This window comes from Uloborus diversus, chromosome 4 (genome assembly GCF_026930045.1).
Source record: "Uloborus diversus isolate 005 chromosome 4, Udiv.v.3.1, whole genome shotgun sequence".
In the NCBI taxonomy this organism is placed as follows: domain Eukaryota; kingdom Metazoa; phylum Arthropoda; class Arachnida; order Araneae; family Uloboridae; genus Uloborus; species Uloborus diversus.
The window spans coordinates 188213216-188233409 of NC_072734.1; the positions used below are offsets into that span (position 1 = coordinate 188213216).

A 20194-nucleotide genomic window follows, 5' to 3' on the forward strand; every position below is an offset into this window, starting at 1 on the left:
TTTTGCTACTTTCAGACAGATGGCGCCTATTTACAGCAAGCTAGCCGGTGGGAAAAAAGAGAAAGGTGGGAACAAACGGAAGAAATACTCAAAGGAAACACTTCAACTCTCAGTGAGGAAGGTAGTGGATGAAAATTGGTCAGTGTGCAAGTCTGCAAAAAATTTTTGGTTAAAACCTGTTATCCACAAACGTGGATAACAGGTGTATGGATGAAAATTCCCTGTCAGTCAGCAATGCACCTGCTACAAAGGAAGGCATCGATGATGTGTTAAAACTACCTGAATTTACAGCACGTTCTCCAAAACCTGCAAGGAAGAGGCGTGATCCATCAGCTGCAGTTCATCTTCCAGGGGAGAAATCATGTGGTAATACTTCCACCGCCAGTACCAGTTCCAGTACTAGTGACACTACCAAATCCTGTGTCAGTGCCAGTACCAGCAGTTTGGTTAAAGCCAAAAAGAACACCAATAAGAGCAAAGGTGAAGCTGAAGATGAATGGTTCTGCCCCAACTGTAATGAAAGTTACTACAAAGGACATAACAAGAGCCCATGGATCCAATGTTGTTTTTGTTTAAATTGGTATCATGAAAGTTGCCAGGCAGTTGACTCAAAAAATCCACCAACAGTGTTCATGTGTAGTGTATGTGCACGTAATGAAGAAAATGACAGTGACAGTGATTAAGTCATTACCACGAAGTTAGGTACACTGACTCACGGAATAAGGTAGACTATCACGAATTTAGGTACATGTGATACTTTTTTGGAAAATAATTAAATTACATTATATTATCATGTATTAATTCTGTTTGATGGTTTAATAATTAAGAATAAAGTTTACTATGTCTATGGAAAAAATATCAAGTCAATAAATTCAGAAAAAATTATCGATTATACTGTTTGAATCCTTAGTATCACGAAATTGGGTAGGTTTACCCTACATGAAACAAGAGAAATTTATAAATAGAAAAGAAATGTAGCAAAGAGAGCATCATACGTAATGCACACAAGGAATCGTGGGACAAATTTATTAGTCATATTAAAAATGATGTGCATGGTAGGCAGACATTGGCTTACGAGATCCTTAGAAAACTGATTAAGGAGGAAAGAGACAATGCGGACATTAATCTTATATCTTTAAACGAGCAATTCTTGTGGGTATGTATATATATATTTATCTTTCTTATCTCGGAAACGGCTCTAACGATTTGGTGAAATTTTGTATCTTATCTTATACTAGCTGCGTTGCCCGGCTTTGCCCGGTCTATTTTGAAAAGAAAAATTGTGACAAGTGACGTATATTCAACAATCAGGCATAAATAAAAGAAAAACAATCATCATGCAAAATTTCCCCTCCAAGCAATGACGACAGATATTAAAATACTTTTAAGAAATTAAAATAAAATGAGAAAGATGGATTTAAAAAGCGTAACCATGGAAACACAAAATAAAATAAGTTTAAGAATTGAAAATGAGAAAGATGGAAATAATGGATTCAAAAAGCGTTACCGTGGAAACGCAAAATAAAATGGATGAAAACTTGAATAGAGAACAGATTTTTGAACTTCATTTAATTCGCTTGTAACTTTTTTTCTAATGGAGATAGAGGGTTAAACTTCCGACCATAGGTCGAGTTGGATCTGGAGTAAAAAAGGTAGCTCTTTTAAATGGTGTAAGAAAACTGTAGGACGATTCCTTCACTTTTTATTGATAAATTTAATGAAGAAAGTAGTGCCTAAATTTCAGCTAAGCCTAAACAAATTCGAGCTAAAAACGTAAATAACTCCCGCCACAATTAAGTTAGAGCGTTGGAACAAATTGCGTAGAACGCGGAAAATTCTTCCCTTTTCAACGATATATAATATTACTAATTGCGAGTAATTTTTCACCCCCATATTCGGGAATTTATGTGAAAATTGGGCCTAAATTGGAATAAAAAAAGAACTATTCATCGAATTGTTTTCGAACTGGTCTGCAAACCTTCTCAGGACTTAAAGGAACAAACTGTGAAAATTTCAGCGCAATCGGCCGGGTAGTTCTCGAGTTTTGCGAGTTCAAACAAACAGACGCTTTTTGAGGACTTCATTTTATACTATGTATACAGTGGCTCCCAAAAGTCTTCGTACACCTACGACTTTCAACGAAATAGACCCCAATCCATTGATTAGAATTAATATTTCGGAATAGGTATTTAATTATAAGATCTATGATCAATTTTCAACAAAACTACATGAAAAATTTTTAAAAAATATTAAAACTTAATTTTTTAAAAATCAAAAACCAAAAAGTGCCGGAAATTTTATCTCACAAAAGTCTTCGTACACTTTATAAAATGTCTATATATTATTGAATAATCTAACTTTTGATTAAGTTATTAGTTGGTAAAATATCATGCAGTATTCATAGCACCTTTTAAACGTCTGAGAATAAATTTCATTCTTTTTCTTTCTTTTTTTTGCGTAATTTCTGAGTAAGTGTTCAATCATACTTCGAGTCTTACTGTTTCTAACTCTATTTTCGTATTAAAGCCCTATTTTCGTAATCTAGCCTCCATATATCTCTAAATACGTTTCATTCAGTTCAAATCTGGAGATTGAGGGGGTATTTTCTAAACTTTAGGACAATTTTCGAAGCACTAGATGCAAACGTTGAAAACTGTGTGCTTCTTATCGTTACCTTGATAAAAAAAACAAAGTTGTTTCCAATAACCAAATTTTTGGCTAAGAGTTCAAAATTGGTTTGTAAAATATTTAAAGGAACAGCATAACTCATTACTTCATCTAAAAATTCCAAACTACCAAGTCCTATTGCTGATATGCACCCTCACACTAGAACACCTCCACCGTCCTGATTAACTGGTCCAACTAAGTTCTTAAGATTAAGTTCCGAATTTTTTCTTCTACTTACAATTAAACAACAATTTAACCAAAAATGTTAAATTAATTTTTATCTGTAAGTAAGACGTAAATATAAAACGTTTTGAGCTTATTTATCATTGATTTTGCGACGAAAAGCGTAAGCTTTCTGCTCTTCGAACGGCCAAGAAAATTTCTGCAGGAAGAGATCCCGTGTAATCCAGCTAATCAGAGAACTTGGCGAACAATTTTCGGTGAAACTTAAATGTAAAAATTTTCATTCAACTCTGCAGAAACTTTTACAGCACTCAAATGTATATTTTTCATAATTTTTTTAACTGTAAATCTCCGATCACGCTTTGTTAACTTTGCCGGTTGACCTTTTCTTGCCTTGTTTTCGATCCGATTCCTTTCTTTAAATCATTTCATCAAGCACTTTACTATAGAATGAAATAAATTAACTAGTTTAGAGACATTTCAAACCAATTTACCGCTACTGTGATTAAAAAATTCAACTTTCGAATGGTGTTTGTGGTTTTTTACGAATACCAGCCATTTTAAAGTTATAAGCCCAATATTAAGGAATAAATAAACAAAAAATTAAAGCCAAATGACATTTAAGGGTAAAAACAATGCAAAAATAATAAAAAAAAACGACATATGATAATTTTAATCATGAATTAATTCGAAAATATTTGAGTGTACGATGACTTTTGTGGCTTGTTATTTCTCTGTCTCTTCGTTTTCTGACCCATTTGAAAAAAGAGATCCGTCAATATTTTGAAGAAACCAATGGTTTGTATTTAGAATGACATAGAAATGATGTGAAAAAATATTGGACTTCATATTCGAATTCAGTTTCGAGTTACTTTGGTTTTACTAAAAAATTTCAAAGTGTACGAACACTTTTGGGAGCCACTGTAGATATTTAAACGAGCAATTCTTGTGGGTATGTATATATTTCGTATCTCGAAAACGGCTCTAACGATTTGGATGAAATTTTGGATTTAATTGTAAATTAGCATTCTAAGTTGATCTACATCAGTGTTTTTTCTGTAAAAACGCGATTTTTTACAAAAAAAGGTTTTTTAATACAAAGTCTAATTGAGTTAAGCCTTGAAGTAAACTGTGAATTGACGCATCAGGCAGACGATTTGCAACCATAACAATGAAAATTTGTCTCTTCTCGCTTTAAAGTTTTAAACTTGCTTAGGGTTGCCAGGCTTGGTGTGATATTGGCCAGTTTGGCTAATTTCAAATACACTTGGCTGAAAACAAATTCAAAAGCATTATTTAAGTCAATGTAAGGCTTTTTTCTTTTTTAAGTGAAACTATTGATTGACCATCCTATTTTATTTTATTTATTTATTTTCTTTTTACACTTCGAATAGTTTAACATGTTTTTTAAATCGCTCATCTAAATTTTATTTCGGAAAAGCGTATATGTCTTGAGATTGTTTATGTTTTTTTAAGTCAGTTGTTATCATTCGTTGGAATGGTTTGTGGATCATCAGTTCTGATGGATATCATGCTGTTATGTAGCATTTTCTGGCGTAAAAACTAAAAGTACTTATTCAAAAAGAAAATCTCGATTGGGATAAAATCGTGAAACGCATCATAGTATGAAAGGATTCGGTTAAAAATTGATTTCACCGTAGCAAAACTAAGGTCAAAATATTTTAATTACTGACAAGAAAATTGTATAGTGGAAACATATGTAACAGATAGTTTAAAGCAAAATGTTGATTTAATTGCATTCAGAATCTTCTTTGTTTGTTACTTTAGTGTTATAAGAAGGTCGAGTGCTTAATATTTCGTTAACGTGAAGCTTTTCAAGTATATTTGGAAAAGTATTGAAATTTAAAAAAACACGATTTGACAAAAAATAATTCTTTTAAAGCCGAGCGAGGCTCTGTCGTCTAGGTACTATTCGCAACTCCAACGAACTGTAGGGGGCACTGAAGTCACTGTCTAATGGCGGAATTGAAAACTAAAACAAACGCACATGGTAACGAGGAAAATGCTAAAAGTGTTGTGATTTTTGTTCGTACGTATGATTTTTTCGCTTTATTCTTTTTAAATTAATTTTCAAAGTCTTGTGGATATTCTGCCCCACGTAGAAAGAAATGAGAATTCAAGAAGCATTACTAAACGTCAAAGATTAATGCAAACTACGTAGTTCGTAGTTCTAAGCAGCTATTTCCATGATGTTGAATTCGATATTTATCAATTCTTGATAAAACTAAATAATAATTGTGGCCTGACAAGAACAACAATTAATGCTAGAAAATTCAATATGACATTACAAATTATTATCGAAAGAAGATGATACTTTTTTGCCTTGCTTGGCTAGCGCTTATTGTTTTCCATTTGTAGCTGAGTTATTTCTCTCGAATTCCCGAATCGGTTAATTTAAAAATTTTCTGTTTCGATTTTTCTAATTTCTGAGTTACGATTTAATTGTGTCATGTTATGCAAATCATCAACAAAATTCTCACGGATATATGGTGGTAGTTTTCTTTTCAGTTGATTGACCATTATTTCTTTTCACTTATCGAATTCTGTAATCTTGCTACCATTTTATTCCACTCATGATAAAAATTAAAAATGGTTTAACTAAAAACGCGAAATCTCGCCAAGGCTACTTTGCTCGCACAATACCAAAATTATAACCCTAAACAAATTTGGCGAAACCTTTCAGCTGAGAATAAAAGGAATAAAGTAAATTCTTTCTGGGTTAAACATTTTTCATTTTGTTCTACGATAATAAATCCAAGAAAATATTTTGCATACTGTCCATCCAACTAAATGCTGCTGTAAAATATGATTAGTTAAATTAATTTAAGATTAAAAAAAAACTCATATTCTTACAAATTCATACAATAAAAAATTTTACCTGGTATAACGTTATCCAAATTTGTTAATCCAGAGTTTTCTTGTTTACGCGTCCACCGTTTAATACTTTTTTGAAAGAAATAAGGAAAACTAACATTATTTTGAGAAGCTCGAGAATACTCTTAGGGGATGAATTAATTTCTGTAGCTGAAAGCAAACTAAGACACATCGATTGCGTTAATAAATACTCAGAACAAACTGCCTGTGTTTACATCAACAGACACACATGGAACTAAAACGTGGCAATGTTTTAGTTCCATCGGCAGTTTTGTAAATCACCGCAAGGTAGCGTATTCGAGCGCTGGAGTTCCGAATCTTTAAACGAGCAATTCTTGTGGGTATGTATTTATATTTCTTATTTCGGAAACGGCTCTAACGATTTGGGTGAAATTTCGTATTTAATTGAAGTTTAGAATTCTAAGTTCATCTACATTAGTGTTTTTTCTGTAAAAACCCGATTTTTTACAAAAAAAGTTTTTAAACATAAAGTCTAATTGAGTTAAGCCTTGAAAGGAATTGTGAATTGACACATTAAACAGACGGTTTGCAGCCATAACAATGAAAATTTGTCTCTTCTCTTTTTAAAATATTAAACTTGCTTAAGGTTGCCAGGCTTGGCTGATAATAGCCACTTTAGCTAATTTCAATCACACTTGGCTAAAAACTAATTCAAAAGCACTATGTAGGTCGATGTAAGGCTTTTTTTTTTAGCAAAACTATTGCTTGACCGTCTTATTTTATTTTATTTACTTATTTTCTTTTTTACATTTCAAATAGTTTTATACGTTTTTTTTAAATCACGCATCTAAATTTTATTTCGAAAAAATATATGTCTTGAGACTGTTTATATTTTAGTGTTATAATTTGTTGGAATGGTTTGAGGATCATCAGTTTTTATGGATAGCATGCTGTATCTAGCATTTTCTGGCGTAAAGTGACCAACTACACTAAAATTACTTATTCTGAATGAAAATCTCGATTGGGATAAAATCGTGAATCGCAACTTAGTATGGAAGGAAGTTTTGGGTTAAAAAATAATTCCACTATAGTAAAATTGGCTCCAAGTTCAAAATCTGAAATAATAACATTGCTGATGAAGTGTTTACATGTACAGTGGCTCCCAAAAGTGTTCGTACACCTACGATTTTCAATGAAATAGGACTCTTTCCATTGGTTAGAATTAATATTTCGGAATAAGTATATAATTATAAGATCTATGATCAATTTTCAACAAAACTACATGAATTTTTTTAAAAAAATACTAAAACTTTTTTTTTTAATCAAAAACCAAAAAGTGCCGCAAATTTTATCTCATAAAAGTCTTCGTACACTTTAAAAAATGCATATATATTATTGAATAATCTAACTTTTTATTAAGTTATTATTTAGTAGACTATCATGCTGTATCAAAAACACCTTTTAAACGTCTGCACTGTTAAAACTACAGGTTGCATTTGGCACCTTTCAGGGGTGAAACGCTTGTTCACCAGCGGCACCTAATACGGAGCCGAAATTGCACCTCTAACTAGGGTGAAAAACTATTCATACAAAACAATAAAATTTTTTACCTTGTATAGCGTTATCCAAGTTTGTTAATCCAGTTTTCGCTTTCACCATTTTCAAACAACTCATATTTTAGAAGGAAATAAGGAAAACTAACATTATTTTGAGAAGCTCGAGAATACTACTAAGGGACGAATTAATTTCTGTAGCTGAAAGCAAACTAAGGCACATCGATTGCGTTAATAAATACTCAGAACAAACTGCCTGTGTTTACGTCAACAGACACACGTGGAACGCAACGTGGCAATGTTTTAGTTTCATTTGCAGTTTTGTAAATCACCCCAAGGTAGCATATTCGAGCGCTGGAGTTCCGAATAAATTCTAATTACGTGTCTATAATAAATGACACAAACAGATAAATTTAAACATTTTATTTTTTCGATATAAATATGTATTAGTTACCTTAGTAAGCAAAATGAATGAGGAATAAAAACATGAACAATATTTACATGTATTTTTCTATGACTTTTTTAGAAAGTCTTTTTTGGTTTGTATGATGTTGTAACAATCCTCACAAGTTGATATGATACTAATTTTACAAGTCTATGTTTCAAATGACAAAGTAAGTGTCCAAAATAATCCTTCAGAAATAATAATTTTTAGACCTTTTTGATCATCTAATCAAATTTATCTTTTTCCGGGACCTGAAGTAAACCGGCCGAGACACCAGGGACACCGGGACTTTGCCCGAAAACCGGAAATGTGCCGGTAAAACCGAGATGTCAGGCAAGCCTATTTTTACCGAATGACTTCGCATCCAGAAACAAAAAGCTCACTATTTTGAATTGAAAAGGGGTTATCTGTGACTCCGAAACACGTGTATGCAGTAATCTGATAATTTTGTGCCTCAAAACGTTTTAGAATTTACTTCTCTGCACAAAAGTATTTATTACTTTCTTATATAAAATTTGTCACATCTTGGATAAGATCCTTTAGTCACGTGACCTCAGTGAGCTGGCATAATGATCATTAAAATGTTAATCTATTAAAAAAAAAATAGCTCTTCATAATATTTAAACAGAATAAATACTTATGAGTTTGGCTAATTTAACTCCCCATTATCTTTGAAAGTCAATAAAAGTTACCTTTCTTATCTAAAATCTGTCAAATGTTTATCTTTCATTCAAGTTTGAAATGAACTGAAGTCAAACCTCGTCTACTGCTAATGTTCCGTTCCGGTTTTTTTGTTTGGTGGGTATGGAGTGAAGCATTTCGTTTAAAATGAAGAGACACTTTTCTTTATTTGAGAGAGTAATATTTTCGCTACCATTATGTGTTTAGAATTTTGACAATTTCTAGTCTTTACAGGTAAATATAAGTCTTATTATAGTTTCTTGAAAAATTATCAATTTGAATGCATTGTTGCACAACATTCGAAACGCCAAACTTGGTCTTTTTTATTGTTGTAAACCTCAACAACGTAATAATTTCTGGTTTTAGAAGTTTTTCGAGTTTCTAAGACTTATTACGGGTATGAAATTTTAAAAAAATGTATCCTCCCATTAAGTTATCAAAATATGCAAATCAGTATGGAGCTTATTCGGTCAAGTTTTGAGAAATCGGAGTTCGATAAAATATAACGTGTTTTCCTGCACATCATATGGGAATGAGTGCCATTCAATAGACCAATCATTTTTTATTATTCCCTACTGGACAAAGAATTAAATTTGCTGTTCGTAATAAGATTTAAATCATTAATTTTCTGTTTCATTTGGAAAATTAAAATGGCAAGTTTTTTTTTTTCCTTTTTTAACAAAAAAAATCCTTTCTTTTTTTCTGAAAAAGTTCATTTTGATGGAAATCCTTTTTGATTTGAGTTGCCTAAATGTTTTTTTTTCCTTTCAAATTTTCCCCTACATTGTGTTTTATAAGAAAGAATGAGCGTGACAGGTGAGGCTGAACATATAGAGGGGGAGTTGAGGCATGTTGGTCCGTCTTTCTACTTTTCATTTTTTATCTTATCAAAAAATTTAATGAGCGAGTCCATTTTCTATAATAATTAAAATTAAAAATTTCTCATGATCCCAGATTTTTTTGAAAATGTGAAAGCGATTATTTTTTTTTTAACGAACCTTGAAAAGTGAATCATGTCCCATGCCTGGGATACATTGGTCCGCTTCACGCCTCACAGGGCGTTCATTGAACCACATTAGGCAAGTACCATCAGATAATCTCTTATATAATTAAAAACTGAGCGTATCTATGTATGTCCAAGCTTCTTCTCCCGAAGGACAGTGAATTGACCATCGAACCATGGATTCGTAATCCTCCCGCCTTCATGTTTGGCTATTTAACATAATCCTCCGATAATAGTTAGAGGAGACATCAATTAAAAACTATTCAACTCGACTCTTAGATTTGGACATAAAATTTCTATTTTTCGAAAGCTTTCCTCCATTCAAGTTATTATTCAGTGCTTCATCTCAACTTTCCGCAACAACGCTTTTATTAAAATGTATAGGGGGGTGAAGAAAATCATTGAGATGAAAGATCTGTTGCCATTTTTTTCTCGAATATGCACAGGTAAAATTCTTGTTTTTGTTTTTAGGCTTTTCCTGCAATCAGGGGATTTAAAATGTTTACTTTTTGGGGGTTTTCCGCAATCTGCCGCAACATTTCACTGACTTTTTTTTTTGTTCAAGCCTGAGTGTTGAACTCACGTCGTCACTTGACATAACTTTTATTTTCGAGGTGGACCGTGCAAAGCCGGGCAACGCAGCTAGTTTTAGTGTTAAATGTTGTCCAATATTGGAACTAACTTATTTTCTGTTGTATGTGTTTGAAAAACAAAGATTTAAAGATCAATACTGCCATGGGCAGGTAAAAGACAGTAATTTCAAATATTTCATTGGTTTGTATTTTTATCACCTATTGCACATTTTCGCTTTATTGTAAAATCTTGCAATTTGGTTTCTCCTGAGAAAATGCAGGGGAAAAAAGTCAATTCCAATGTTTCCCTATTGTTAGTACTAAATCCAAAATGTGTTTCTTCAAATGTTTCAAAAACTCATTTCTAATTTGATGTTTACCTGCTCATAGCAGGATTCCATTGTAGCATGAGTGATGCTTTTAAGTTTTTTATTCAGTTTTAATTTTTTATTAGCTTATTATCAAAAAATCAAACATCTTATTATCTTATTTTAGATACTTTTATAAAATAATTACATGCTCACTATAAATATTATCAGCCCCCCTTTCCCCCCTAATTTTACCTTCAAAAGAGATTTGAAAAATTATCAACCTATATGTGGAAATATGTTATTTTGATTTCAGATTTGCTTTAATAAATAATTTGTGAAAGGTCTATTTTGGTTGATTATAGTTCTGCGATGAGTCCGTTATGGTTGATCGGATTTTTGTGAAGGGTCTGTTAACGGGCCCAAATTTCCTCCGGCCAAACTCATGTTTCTAGTTTCCATGCTATGAGAAATGACATTATTAATTTGTTGTTAATCTTCAACTTATTGGCAACTACAATAATAAAGAGATTTTGAAACTTTCAATTACGATTGCCAGGTATACCTTGAAAATTATGATAATGACTAATACATTAAACTATTACTTCTTAAGTCTTTAAAAAGAAGGTGTTGCATAAATGAATTCATTCGTCTTAGCATATATATATATATTTTAAAAGTATTTTGTTGTGAACTGTTAAGTTGTATAAGTACCTAATTGGGAATGTATTTTTAGTTTAAATATTTTTCCATTGGTTTTAGTTGAGTGTTCATTCTTTGAAGTTGCTTTTGTATCAGTTTATGATTTCTCTTTTGTACTTTACATGATTTCTTATTTTTATTTCTTAGAAATTATAAATTTTGAAAATTAGGAAAAAATTCTGAAGAATTTGTCTGACGACTATCGGCAAAAATTATTTGAACTGAGAATTAAGTAAATATTTTTCAATTAATTTATGTGTTCTTTTATGCATGTCTAACATTTTGAAGAATGATTTTTTTTTTCACTGAAATTTCTGAATGTTCAGATTTACTTTGACACTTTTCAAATTAAAATACCATTCATGTTTGTCAATTGTAGCCCCTGCCCATTTCAATGAGTAAGTATGAGTCAAAAATATCAATAAAAATTATGAAATATATATAAATAAGAATATTTCCTAGAATAAAATTATTGCTCTCCTAATTTTCTTCATTAGTTATTTAAAAATCTACTGTTGATCTGAGGCGGCATAAGGACTGAAAAGTGAGAGGCCAAAAAAAAAAAAGCCATAGGATTTTTTTTAGCTGCAGCAAAAAAAATAAAGACAAAAAAAAGGGGGGTGGAGTACAAAATTTTGCTAAGGCTGGTTTTGAGAGCGTATGAGTGGCAATTGATGCAAATTTAACAGTTTCACGTTTTTCTTAAAATTTTGAGAATTATGTACACAATAAATAACTTTCCCCTAAGAAGCACTTAGACATGAATTAGATCTACATCATCTTCTCTAAAGTATTTTGAAATGTCAAAAACACTTGGTAATAATTTCATTAAGCAAGAATGGCTTGTTTAAATAAACAATTGATTTACTAATATCTAAACAATGAATACATAAACTAAAAATTACTGCTTGTGCTAAATAATGTTTCGTAAGCAGATACAAAGTAAAGCAAATAATTATGATCTAAAAATTTTGACGCTTCTGCTTTTATTTACAATTTTTAGTTTTTATTCCTAAATGCCCCCCCCCCCCTCAAAATTGCCGCCACTGCTGTTGATAGATTAAAAATATAAAGTTATTCAACTTTCAAACTTATGTATACGTTTCACAGTTTTGTACTGTATATTGATTGGGTAAGAAAGTCTTGCCAGGCTGCACTGAAGGGCAGCCATAAAATTGACCATGCATTTTAAGTTAAGTACTAAATGTCATGTTGTAATCATAAGGAACTTCTTTGACTAAAGCTGAATGCACAGAGATAATCAAATTTTTAAAAGTCTAGTTGGAACAGGGTTGGCAAGTTTCTGCCGAGGCGGTTAAAAAATCTGGTAGAAACCGGTTAAAACCAGCATGGCAAAAACCGCTTTCTGTCACTTTGCAGAAGAAACTGGCAAAAACTCGCAAGATGAAAAAATAATTAATTGTTACCCAAAGTACTGTAATTTTATTACAAAATTATCACAATTCAAAATCAAATGTTACATTGTTTGGATCCTGCAATTGCCTCTTAGAAAAGGAGGTTTCAAAAATCTAAACAGGTTCTCAATTTACTACGCACAAATGAAAAATTTTAGAATATTCTTAAAACAGAAGAGCTAGCAGACAATGCATCAAGGAGCAAGCAATGTTCATGAAACTTTCATTGTATAACTGGTCCACCATGTAGTAACTGGGGTTGTGGTAAAAATTTGACTGGAAAAATAAGTTTTGAGAAATGGGGCCAATTTGTTTTGCAAAGCTGTGACATTAGATACAGTAAAACCTGTAAAGTTGACCACCCTTGTAAGTTGACCACCTGTCTATGTTGACCGCTTTTGTCAGGAACGGAATTAGTCCTATCTCATATAATGAAGGAAAACCTCTAACTTGACCACCTCTCTATCTTGACCACTAATGTTCGCCAAATCTGGTTAGAAGTATAGTAAAAAACCCTTTGTAAGTTGACCACTTGGTTTATTATTATTTTCTTTTAACTTTCTTCAGCAAATTATCTTATTTTATTATTTATTCTTCTTATTATTATTTTTCATAGCTTTCTAAGAATGTTTTTAATGCTTTGATGACGGAACAGCATTGTACTAACTTAACAGCAGCATTAAGAGTAACGCTGCTCTTTATTCTCCAAACTTGTTTTTCATTTGTTGTTCTATTTGAGATAGCTTTTTGTACTCTGTTCAATGAAAATAGCTGTCAGTAGTAAAGTTCAAAGTCTTTTCTTTCAGTTGCAATTGTTGTGACAACACAGGAACTGTGCTAAAAAGAGAAGGCCCAGATCTATACATTTTGATTCCCCTGCAACAAAATATGTACAGCCCATACCTACAGGCCAGCAGTGTCTCTTAGTATAGTGAAGAAGTCTTAGTACTAGTTTTTTTTTTTCTATTTTTTCTTCAATTTCTAGGGCCGTTAACCCGTTTAAGGACGCAGGCCTCTCGCACTGCGGGTACGCAGATCTGAGCTTGCTAATGAGTAAAGTTACATGTTTCTGGTGCAAGGGATTAAGAGATAGGACATTTTGATTTTGCCTTTATGAACTGGGAGAGTCGAGCTTGTTGCTCTTTGTGCTATAAGTTTTACATAAAAAAGGCTTCAAAAAGAAAATTAGCTGAACTTGAGATTAATAAAAAGTATGAAATATTAAAATTAAGTGAAAATGGAAAAAGCCAGAGAGTATTAGCTGGCATATAAGGAATTTCTAAAACTAAAGTGTCTAATATAGTTAAAAACAAAGAAAAACTAACAAAATTATTTGAATAGTATTTTTAATTATTGTTGTACTTTCAATAATATTAAACAATGAAAATGAGTTGAACAGAAAGAGTAAGGGTGAATTCCTCAAAAAATGAATACATAGTGCAAGAAATGACAAGAAAAAAAAAGTATTACCGCCCTTTATAAGTTGACCACCTGTCTAAGTTGACCGCCAAAGTACTGCACCGAGAGGTCAACTTACACAGGTTTCACTGTACAAAATGTAGGCAAGTAAAATTCTGGCACTTTCTTCTTGAAGCACATGACATGATAATTTCAATCACGAACAATTTAGAAAGAGGAAGCATATAAGTGAGCAAATTACAATCAGTAAATGCCTGTTTAATTCTGTATGTCACTCCTCTTTCCTAAGCACCCCTGTATGATTTTTTATCCTTTGTTAAATTAATCCAAATACTACAAGCCTCTGCAATTGAAAAGTTCCCTTTCTGAACTAAATCAAGGGCACTGGCATTGGATTTTATTTTTTTAAATGATGAAATCATGTTTAATTTTTTAGTTGACTTAAACAAATATCATTTACTAATTACTTGAGTTATTAAAGACACTTTTAAGTTTTTGCCAGTTTCTGCCGGTTTTTACCGATTATAACCAGTTTCTGCCACTAGCACGGCAAAAACTAGTTTCTGCCGGCAGAAAGCCAATCCTGATTTGGAAACATTTCTATGTCAGGTCATCATGAATTTTTATGTGTCCCCAAAATAATATTCAGGAGAAAAAGCTAAAAAAAAAAATCTGAAATCTTAATGAAAAATTCCACCACAAGAATTTCATTTAAGTAAAAAATGATGTATCTTGGCATCCCATTTCTGTCAGGCTCTTATAAAAACTGTCCCTTAACGTTTGATAGAGCATGTATAGTATAGATTTAAAAGATTTTAACCGATTTGTCTGTCGATTGCTTTAATGGGTGATTAGCCAAGTTTTTTTTTTTAAAAAAGTTAAATGTTGAAAAATTCTAATTTTTGGCAGTAAAATATTACAGAAAGTACTTAATCCTTATTTTTAAATTTTAGCAAAAGGACAGAATGAGTTTTTATGATAAGTGTGACAAAAATGGTAATTTTAATAAAATGTTTGTTCAGGAAAAGCATTTGTACTTTCTTTGCAATCACAAGGGACCACACATTCTTTTTTTTTTTCAATGCTGCATGTTCCTTCTCTTACTGCTCTGTTGTCTGTCTTATTTCAAAATTTCTTCTGTCTGGAGCACCTTCCCTACATTAGCTGAAATCATCTGCATTAAAATAAGTAAGGGGAGGATTCAAAGTACAGGGTGACGAGAAATAACTTGGACACACATGATACATCATAACTTTAATGACTAATGAAAATATTATGACCAAACTTCGAAATTAGTATGAATACATTATTTTGTCTTAATATATTTACAAATTTTCAAAGTGGCTAAGTTTAGCTTTAATACAAAGCTTTGAACGTGTCACAAAATTTTCGGCTATGAGCCGCAACTCGCTTACTGATATTTTATCCCATTCATTGCATTAAGGATTTCTTTAGGGATGCCAAAATTTAATGAGGTTTAGCGCACACCCTTGTCTTCAGGATGAAGCAAATAGAATACTGCCGTGCTAAGCGCAAAAGTCGTATCTGCAGCTGAGGTCAAACCGAAAAACTGCTATTTAAAGTTTTACGCCTCCATGTATTTGATCCAGATTTCACTTTTTTAGATTTTTTTAAAAAATAGTTCTAATTCACAAATGACAATAAAACATTGCATAGGGGTAAAACATGTTATAAAGAACCACCTCGTGACAATAACTCAATTTTGACAAAAAGTGTAGATACCACTTTTGTGCTTAGCACGGCAGAAAAATCTATTGGGTTCTAATTTGGGGAATACGGTAACCATTATTAAGGGCCTGTTCACATATCAGCCGTCCGTTCCATCCATCACGTTTCTTTCCTCCCAAAACAGGTTTTCTTTGCTGGTTGCCATGACAGCAAGCCGTCTTGGACGGGACCGGTTTTGATCAGAAGAACCTTGATATCTGACGGCCCTCAAAAGTAGGACAACATTTCATTGGTTCCCGCCAAGCAGCGCGCTCTTTTGTCTAGTGGGTGAGTTCAGCCATGTGATTGATGTGCGGTGACCGTATGTGAATGCTCTCTGTTTTCGTCGGCAGTCCGTCACATCAAAAAACGGGATGGACGGAACGGATGGCCGATAAGTGAACTGCCCTTAAGGAGGATTCTTAACCTTTTGTTTCAAATATGAGTAGCCATAATTTCAAATAGTGTGCTGAATTATTTCATATTCAAAAATGAGCACGAATACCTCAAAAATGAGCGCACATGTTGATATGAGTATTTGATGAGTATTTGAATTTTTCAAATTTGAATACCATATAATCGGAGCCATTTTGAGTAGCGATATGTTCAAATTTGAGTACTTTATTGTCATATTTGAAATTGTTGTTTTTAGAGTGAACAAAAACAAGTGATATTTTCCCACAGTGCATATTGCACCCCAAACCGTTAGATTGGGGTCGTTGACGCTGTTTAACAATGGGAGAAGGTCTTGAAGACAGGGATGTGTGCTAAACCTCATAAAACTTCGGCATCCCTAAAGAAATCCTTAAAGTAAGGAATGGGATAAAATTTCAGTTAGTGAGTTGCGATCCATAGCCCAAAACTTTATGACATGTTTAAAGCTCTATATTAAGGCCAAAATGTAGCTACTTTGAAAATTTCTAAATATATTATACGAAATAATTAATGCAGTCATATTAATTCTGAAGTTTGGTCATAATATTTTTTAAATTATACGGTATTATATGTGTCCAAGTTTTTTCTTGCCACCTTGTATGATTGAGAAACTTTTTGCCCAATAAAACTGTTACACTGTGTAAAAAAACTTTAAGTGTTAATTTTCAAAGGCAAAAGTTACACAAGACAAGTATATCAATAAAAACCAGTGTATTCTTTATGCTTGGGTGATAGTAGTTGCATGCAAAAGAATATTTCATACTTGGTTTAAGAGTGAAGCCAAAAACTTACTTTGATTAATACTTCAATTTTCGGTATAAATACAGTATCGGACCACCATATCTGGAATGCTCAGGACTGTGACCTTTCCAGATATTGAAATATTTCTTATTTTAGATCCTAACTCGGAAAATGGCCAAAATTTTTGTATTGTGCAATATTACACAGTTTTTTTCCAAATTTTGTTTATGTTCAGGTCATTTTTTTCCCCTGTTTGAAATCTCAATGAAAGGCTATTTTGTTACTATGCAAAAAAAGAATAAGTTTGGAATAATTTGCAGCTGCATACAGTACATTTCATCACTATGCATTGTACAAGATACCAAGTGCAATAAATAAATATTTATGTCAAAAACAGCATTGCATTTTTGTTTAATATGTCTCCTAATGAGAATGATTTATGTATACTTATGAAAAAAAAGAACTGTAAAGAGTATGTTAAAAGATTGTTGCGAAACTTCAGCAAGATGCTAGTGTTATGCACAACAGCTAGTATTTACAAATGTAAATATAAACTAAATACTTTGTTACATGTAAGTGCCAACTTTTGACACTTTCAAATGGTTAAAATTGAAAAAAAAAAAAAAAAAAAAAATTAATCTAAAGAATTTTTTTTAGAATTTTCCAAATTTCAGGGATTTTGAAATCAAGGTCCCATGCTGTGTATAATAAAGTTATCTTCAAACTATATTGAATGAATTATTTTAATTACTCTGTAGAAAATTTGAAATGCCCTTCAGTTATGTTAATATTTCCTATTTGCATTCATTTACCCTGATATTTATCATTTATAGCTAATCTTTCATCATGGCTACTCCATCGGCTGTTATAGCTGCTGCTGCTGCATTTATATTATTTATTGTTTGCAACTTTTCTCTTCACAAAATAGAAGAAGGTATGTAAAGTTTTAATATTATTAATTGGACAGGACAAATAGTATATTAAATGCTAACTAATTTTGGATTGTGAAGTTTTTTTTAAAAAATTTCAAGATTTAATTCCAAATATTTTCATAAAACAGTTCTTATTTAAGATATTATCTTATAGGAAATATTTAGCATTGAAAATAATGTCAGTTAAAATTGGCAGTTACATTCCTGTGTTTTGAAAAAAAAAGACTTTATCTTTTGAAAGATGAATAGGGTCATCTTTTCCATTTCTAATGCTTTGTTAAAATGAGTTAACTGTTTTATTGAGATATGATTTCTTTTTTTGGTGTTAAATGATATGCATGTTTTTTTTTTTTGAATGGTTTTTATTGTCATTTGGAATGTTTTATTGAGAAGCATTTTCTAACTCATTTCAATGAAACATTCAACGTGTAGTAGGCGGAAATTTATAACCACCTATATACCATTAGCAATGTACTTGTTGCCAAACCGGGCTTGACTTCTTTTTATATGACCTTGGAAGAAATGTTTTATGAAGAAGGTTTTTTACAATATATATGCATATATAGTGTGCACAATATGCATATATAGTGTGCACATACACTGCCGTAGGAAGGTAAAGGAACTAACGATTAGGAAATGTTGGAATCTGAATTTATTTCCAACCAAAACCAAATAAGCAAGCTTCTTTACTAATAATAAAGCTGAAAGTCTATTTCTGGATGTCTGTTACGCGCACAGCGCCTAGAGCGTTCGGCCGATTTTCATGAAATTTCACCCAAAATTAGTTTGTAGCATAGGAGTGAGCACCTCGAAGCAATTTTTTAAAAATTCGATTTTGTTCTTTTTCTATTCCAATTTTGAGAATATTTTACTGAGCAAATTATCATAACATGGGCAAACAAATTACCATAATGTGGATGAGCAAACTACCATTTGCGACCATGAGCAAGCAATTAAAATAACAAATTGGAGAGAAATTCATCCATTATTTGTGTATTCCATTTATACAGGCAAACCAAGTGTCCTTTTAATTTTCTACTACGGGAAAAGCCGTGCAGGTACCAGCATATTAGATGACAAAAATGGCAAAAATGAAAAATTGAAGATTCTGCCCTTTACTCTTGGCAATATAGTACATCGTAATATGAAGTATTCTATTGTATGTTGTAGAGGTGTTGAATAAAACGGCTATTCCTCAGAAGAAGAGACATTTCCTGTCCTACATTGACAGTTAGTTACATTGTCATGTCATACATTGATAGTTTTTGCTTTAAAACTTGAAGAAATTACTCATAGTTTTATGATTTTTTTAAAAAAAGTTTTTTATTATTATCTTGTTTTTATTATTGCTTGGAGACTCTGCCTTTACTTGCGAATTCTCATGCTCACTGAGCAGGGCTACATTCAGTGGAAACTTGGCCAAAACTTGCCACAAAAAGGGCTTACTCCCTGCTTCCCAAGTAGGCTGTGACAGCTTGGTAGAAAGGCTTTGGTGGCTGCTTGGTATTTGATGAAGACTTGCCAAATTTGATGTCAGAAATATCGATGTCTTGCCAAATATGTAGCTAACCTAAATGACATCTCATTGTCCCCAGATAATAATGCAACTACAGATTTTACTACAAAACGTTTTAATTAGTACCTTCTGCACAAAAAGGTGTGGAGGGATGGTACCAACAGGGCCAGTTACATCCCCCGTAAACTGCTGTCAATATTATCGATCCACACAGTGTTCAAACACTTTATGAATAATTTCAGTAATATTTTCCATTGTTAGTATTTGAATTTTTATTTCTTTTCATTGTTTATGAATTTAATCAGCAAGGTTTATGCCCTATCAGGTGCCTTATTCCTAGCCACTTTGGTGCTTTTTAACCCACCCAAGCAGTTTCAGAAATTTTTCATAACCATAACTGTGGGTTTGCACATAGGGTGGGGTGGGGGAGCTTCAACATGACCTCCCTCCCCCCACTTAAATGACTGTATCCGCCCCTGGGTGGATTAGTTTTCTTGGAATACACAAACTTAAGAGACTGTTTTTCAGACTATATAATCCACAGATAATCTGTTTAAAACGTTGAAATTTGTAGGGTGTGTATTATATGCAAGGGCAGATTGTAAGATAAGCTTTTTTTTTGTTTTTTTAATTAAAGTTTTGAATTTCAAATATTTTATTTAAAACACAAACTATAGGTTGTTTAAAATGATCAATTATCCAACGTTTTGAAGCACAAAATTACTGCAGACACTTGTTTTGGTGTTACAAGGAACACCTTTTTCAATGCAAAGAAGTAAGAGCTTCTGGATGAAATGTCCAGATATAAATACCAGAGTAATACCAGAGATTCAGCATAAATACCAAAAAATAGAAATTTAACAAAACAAAAAAGACAAAATGACACCTTGAGCTGAAATTTATTGTATAATTCCATCAGTAAAAAGCCGTTAAGTAATAAATTTCCAGGAAAACCCATAAACAAGGCAAATTGTCCTAAAATGAAACCACTCTGAATAAATTAGCAATAAATTTACCAACAGGGAAAAAGTATGTATG

The 20194-nt window shown here is 32.2% G+C and overlaps 1 protein-coding gene across 2 annotated transcripts in view; it reads left to right on the forward strand.

The window, feature by feature from the left end:
• The first annotated feature begins 8470 nt into the window (after positions 1–8470).
• Positions 8471–20194, forward strand: part of LOC129221414 (erlin-2-B-like) — a 36845-nt gene continuing 25121 nt past the window's right edge. Inside the window, exons 1-3 of one of the 2 annotated variants that reach the window (XM_054855897.1) lie at positions 8471–8619; positions 11118–11202; positions 17542–17642. In XM_054855897.1, coding sequence (XP_054711872.1) covers positions 17555–17642 — 88 coding nt within the window. In that variant the 5' untranslated portion in view covers positions 8471–8619; positions 11118–11202; positions 17542–17554. The remainder of the gene's footprint in view (positions 8620–11117; positions 11203–17541; positions 17643–20194) is intronic. The other variant, XM_054855898.1, reaches the window with a different exon arrangement.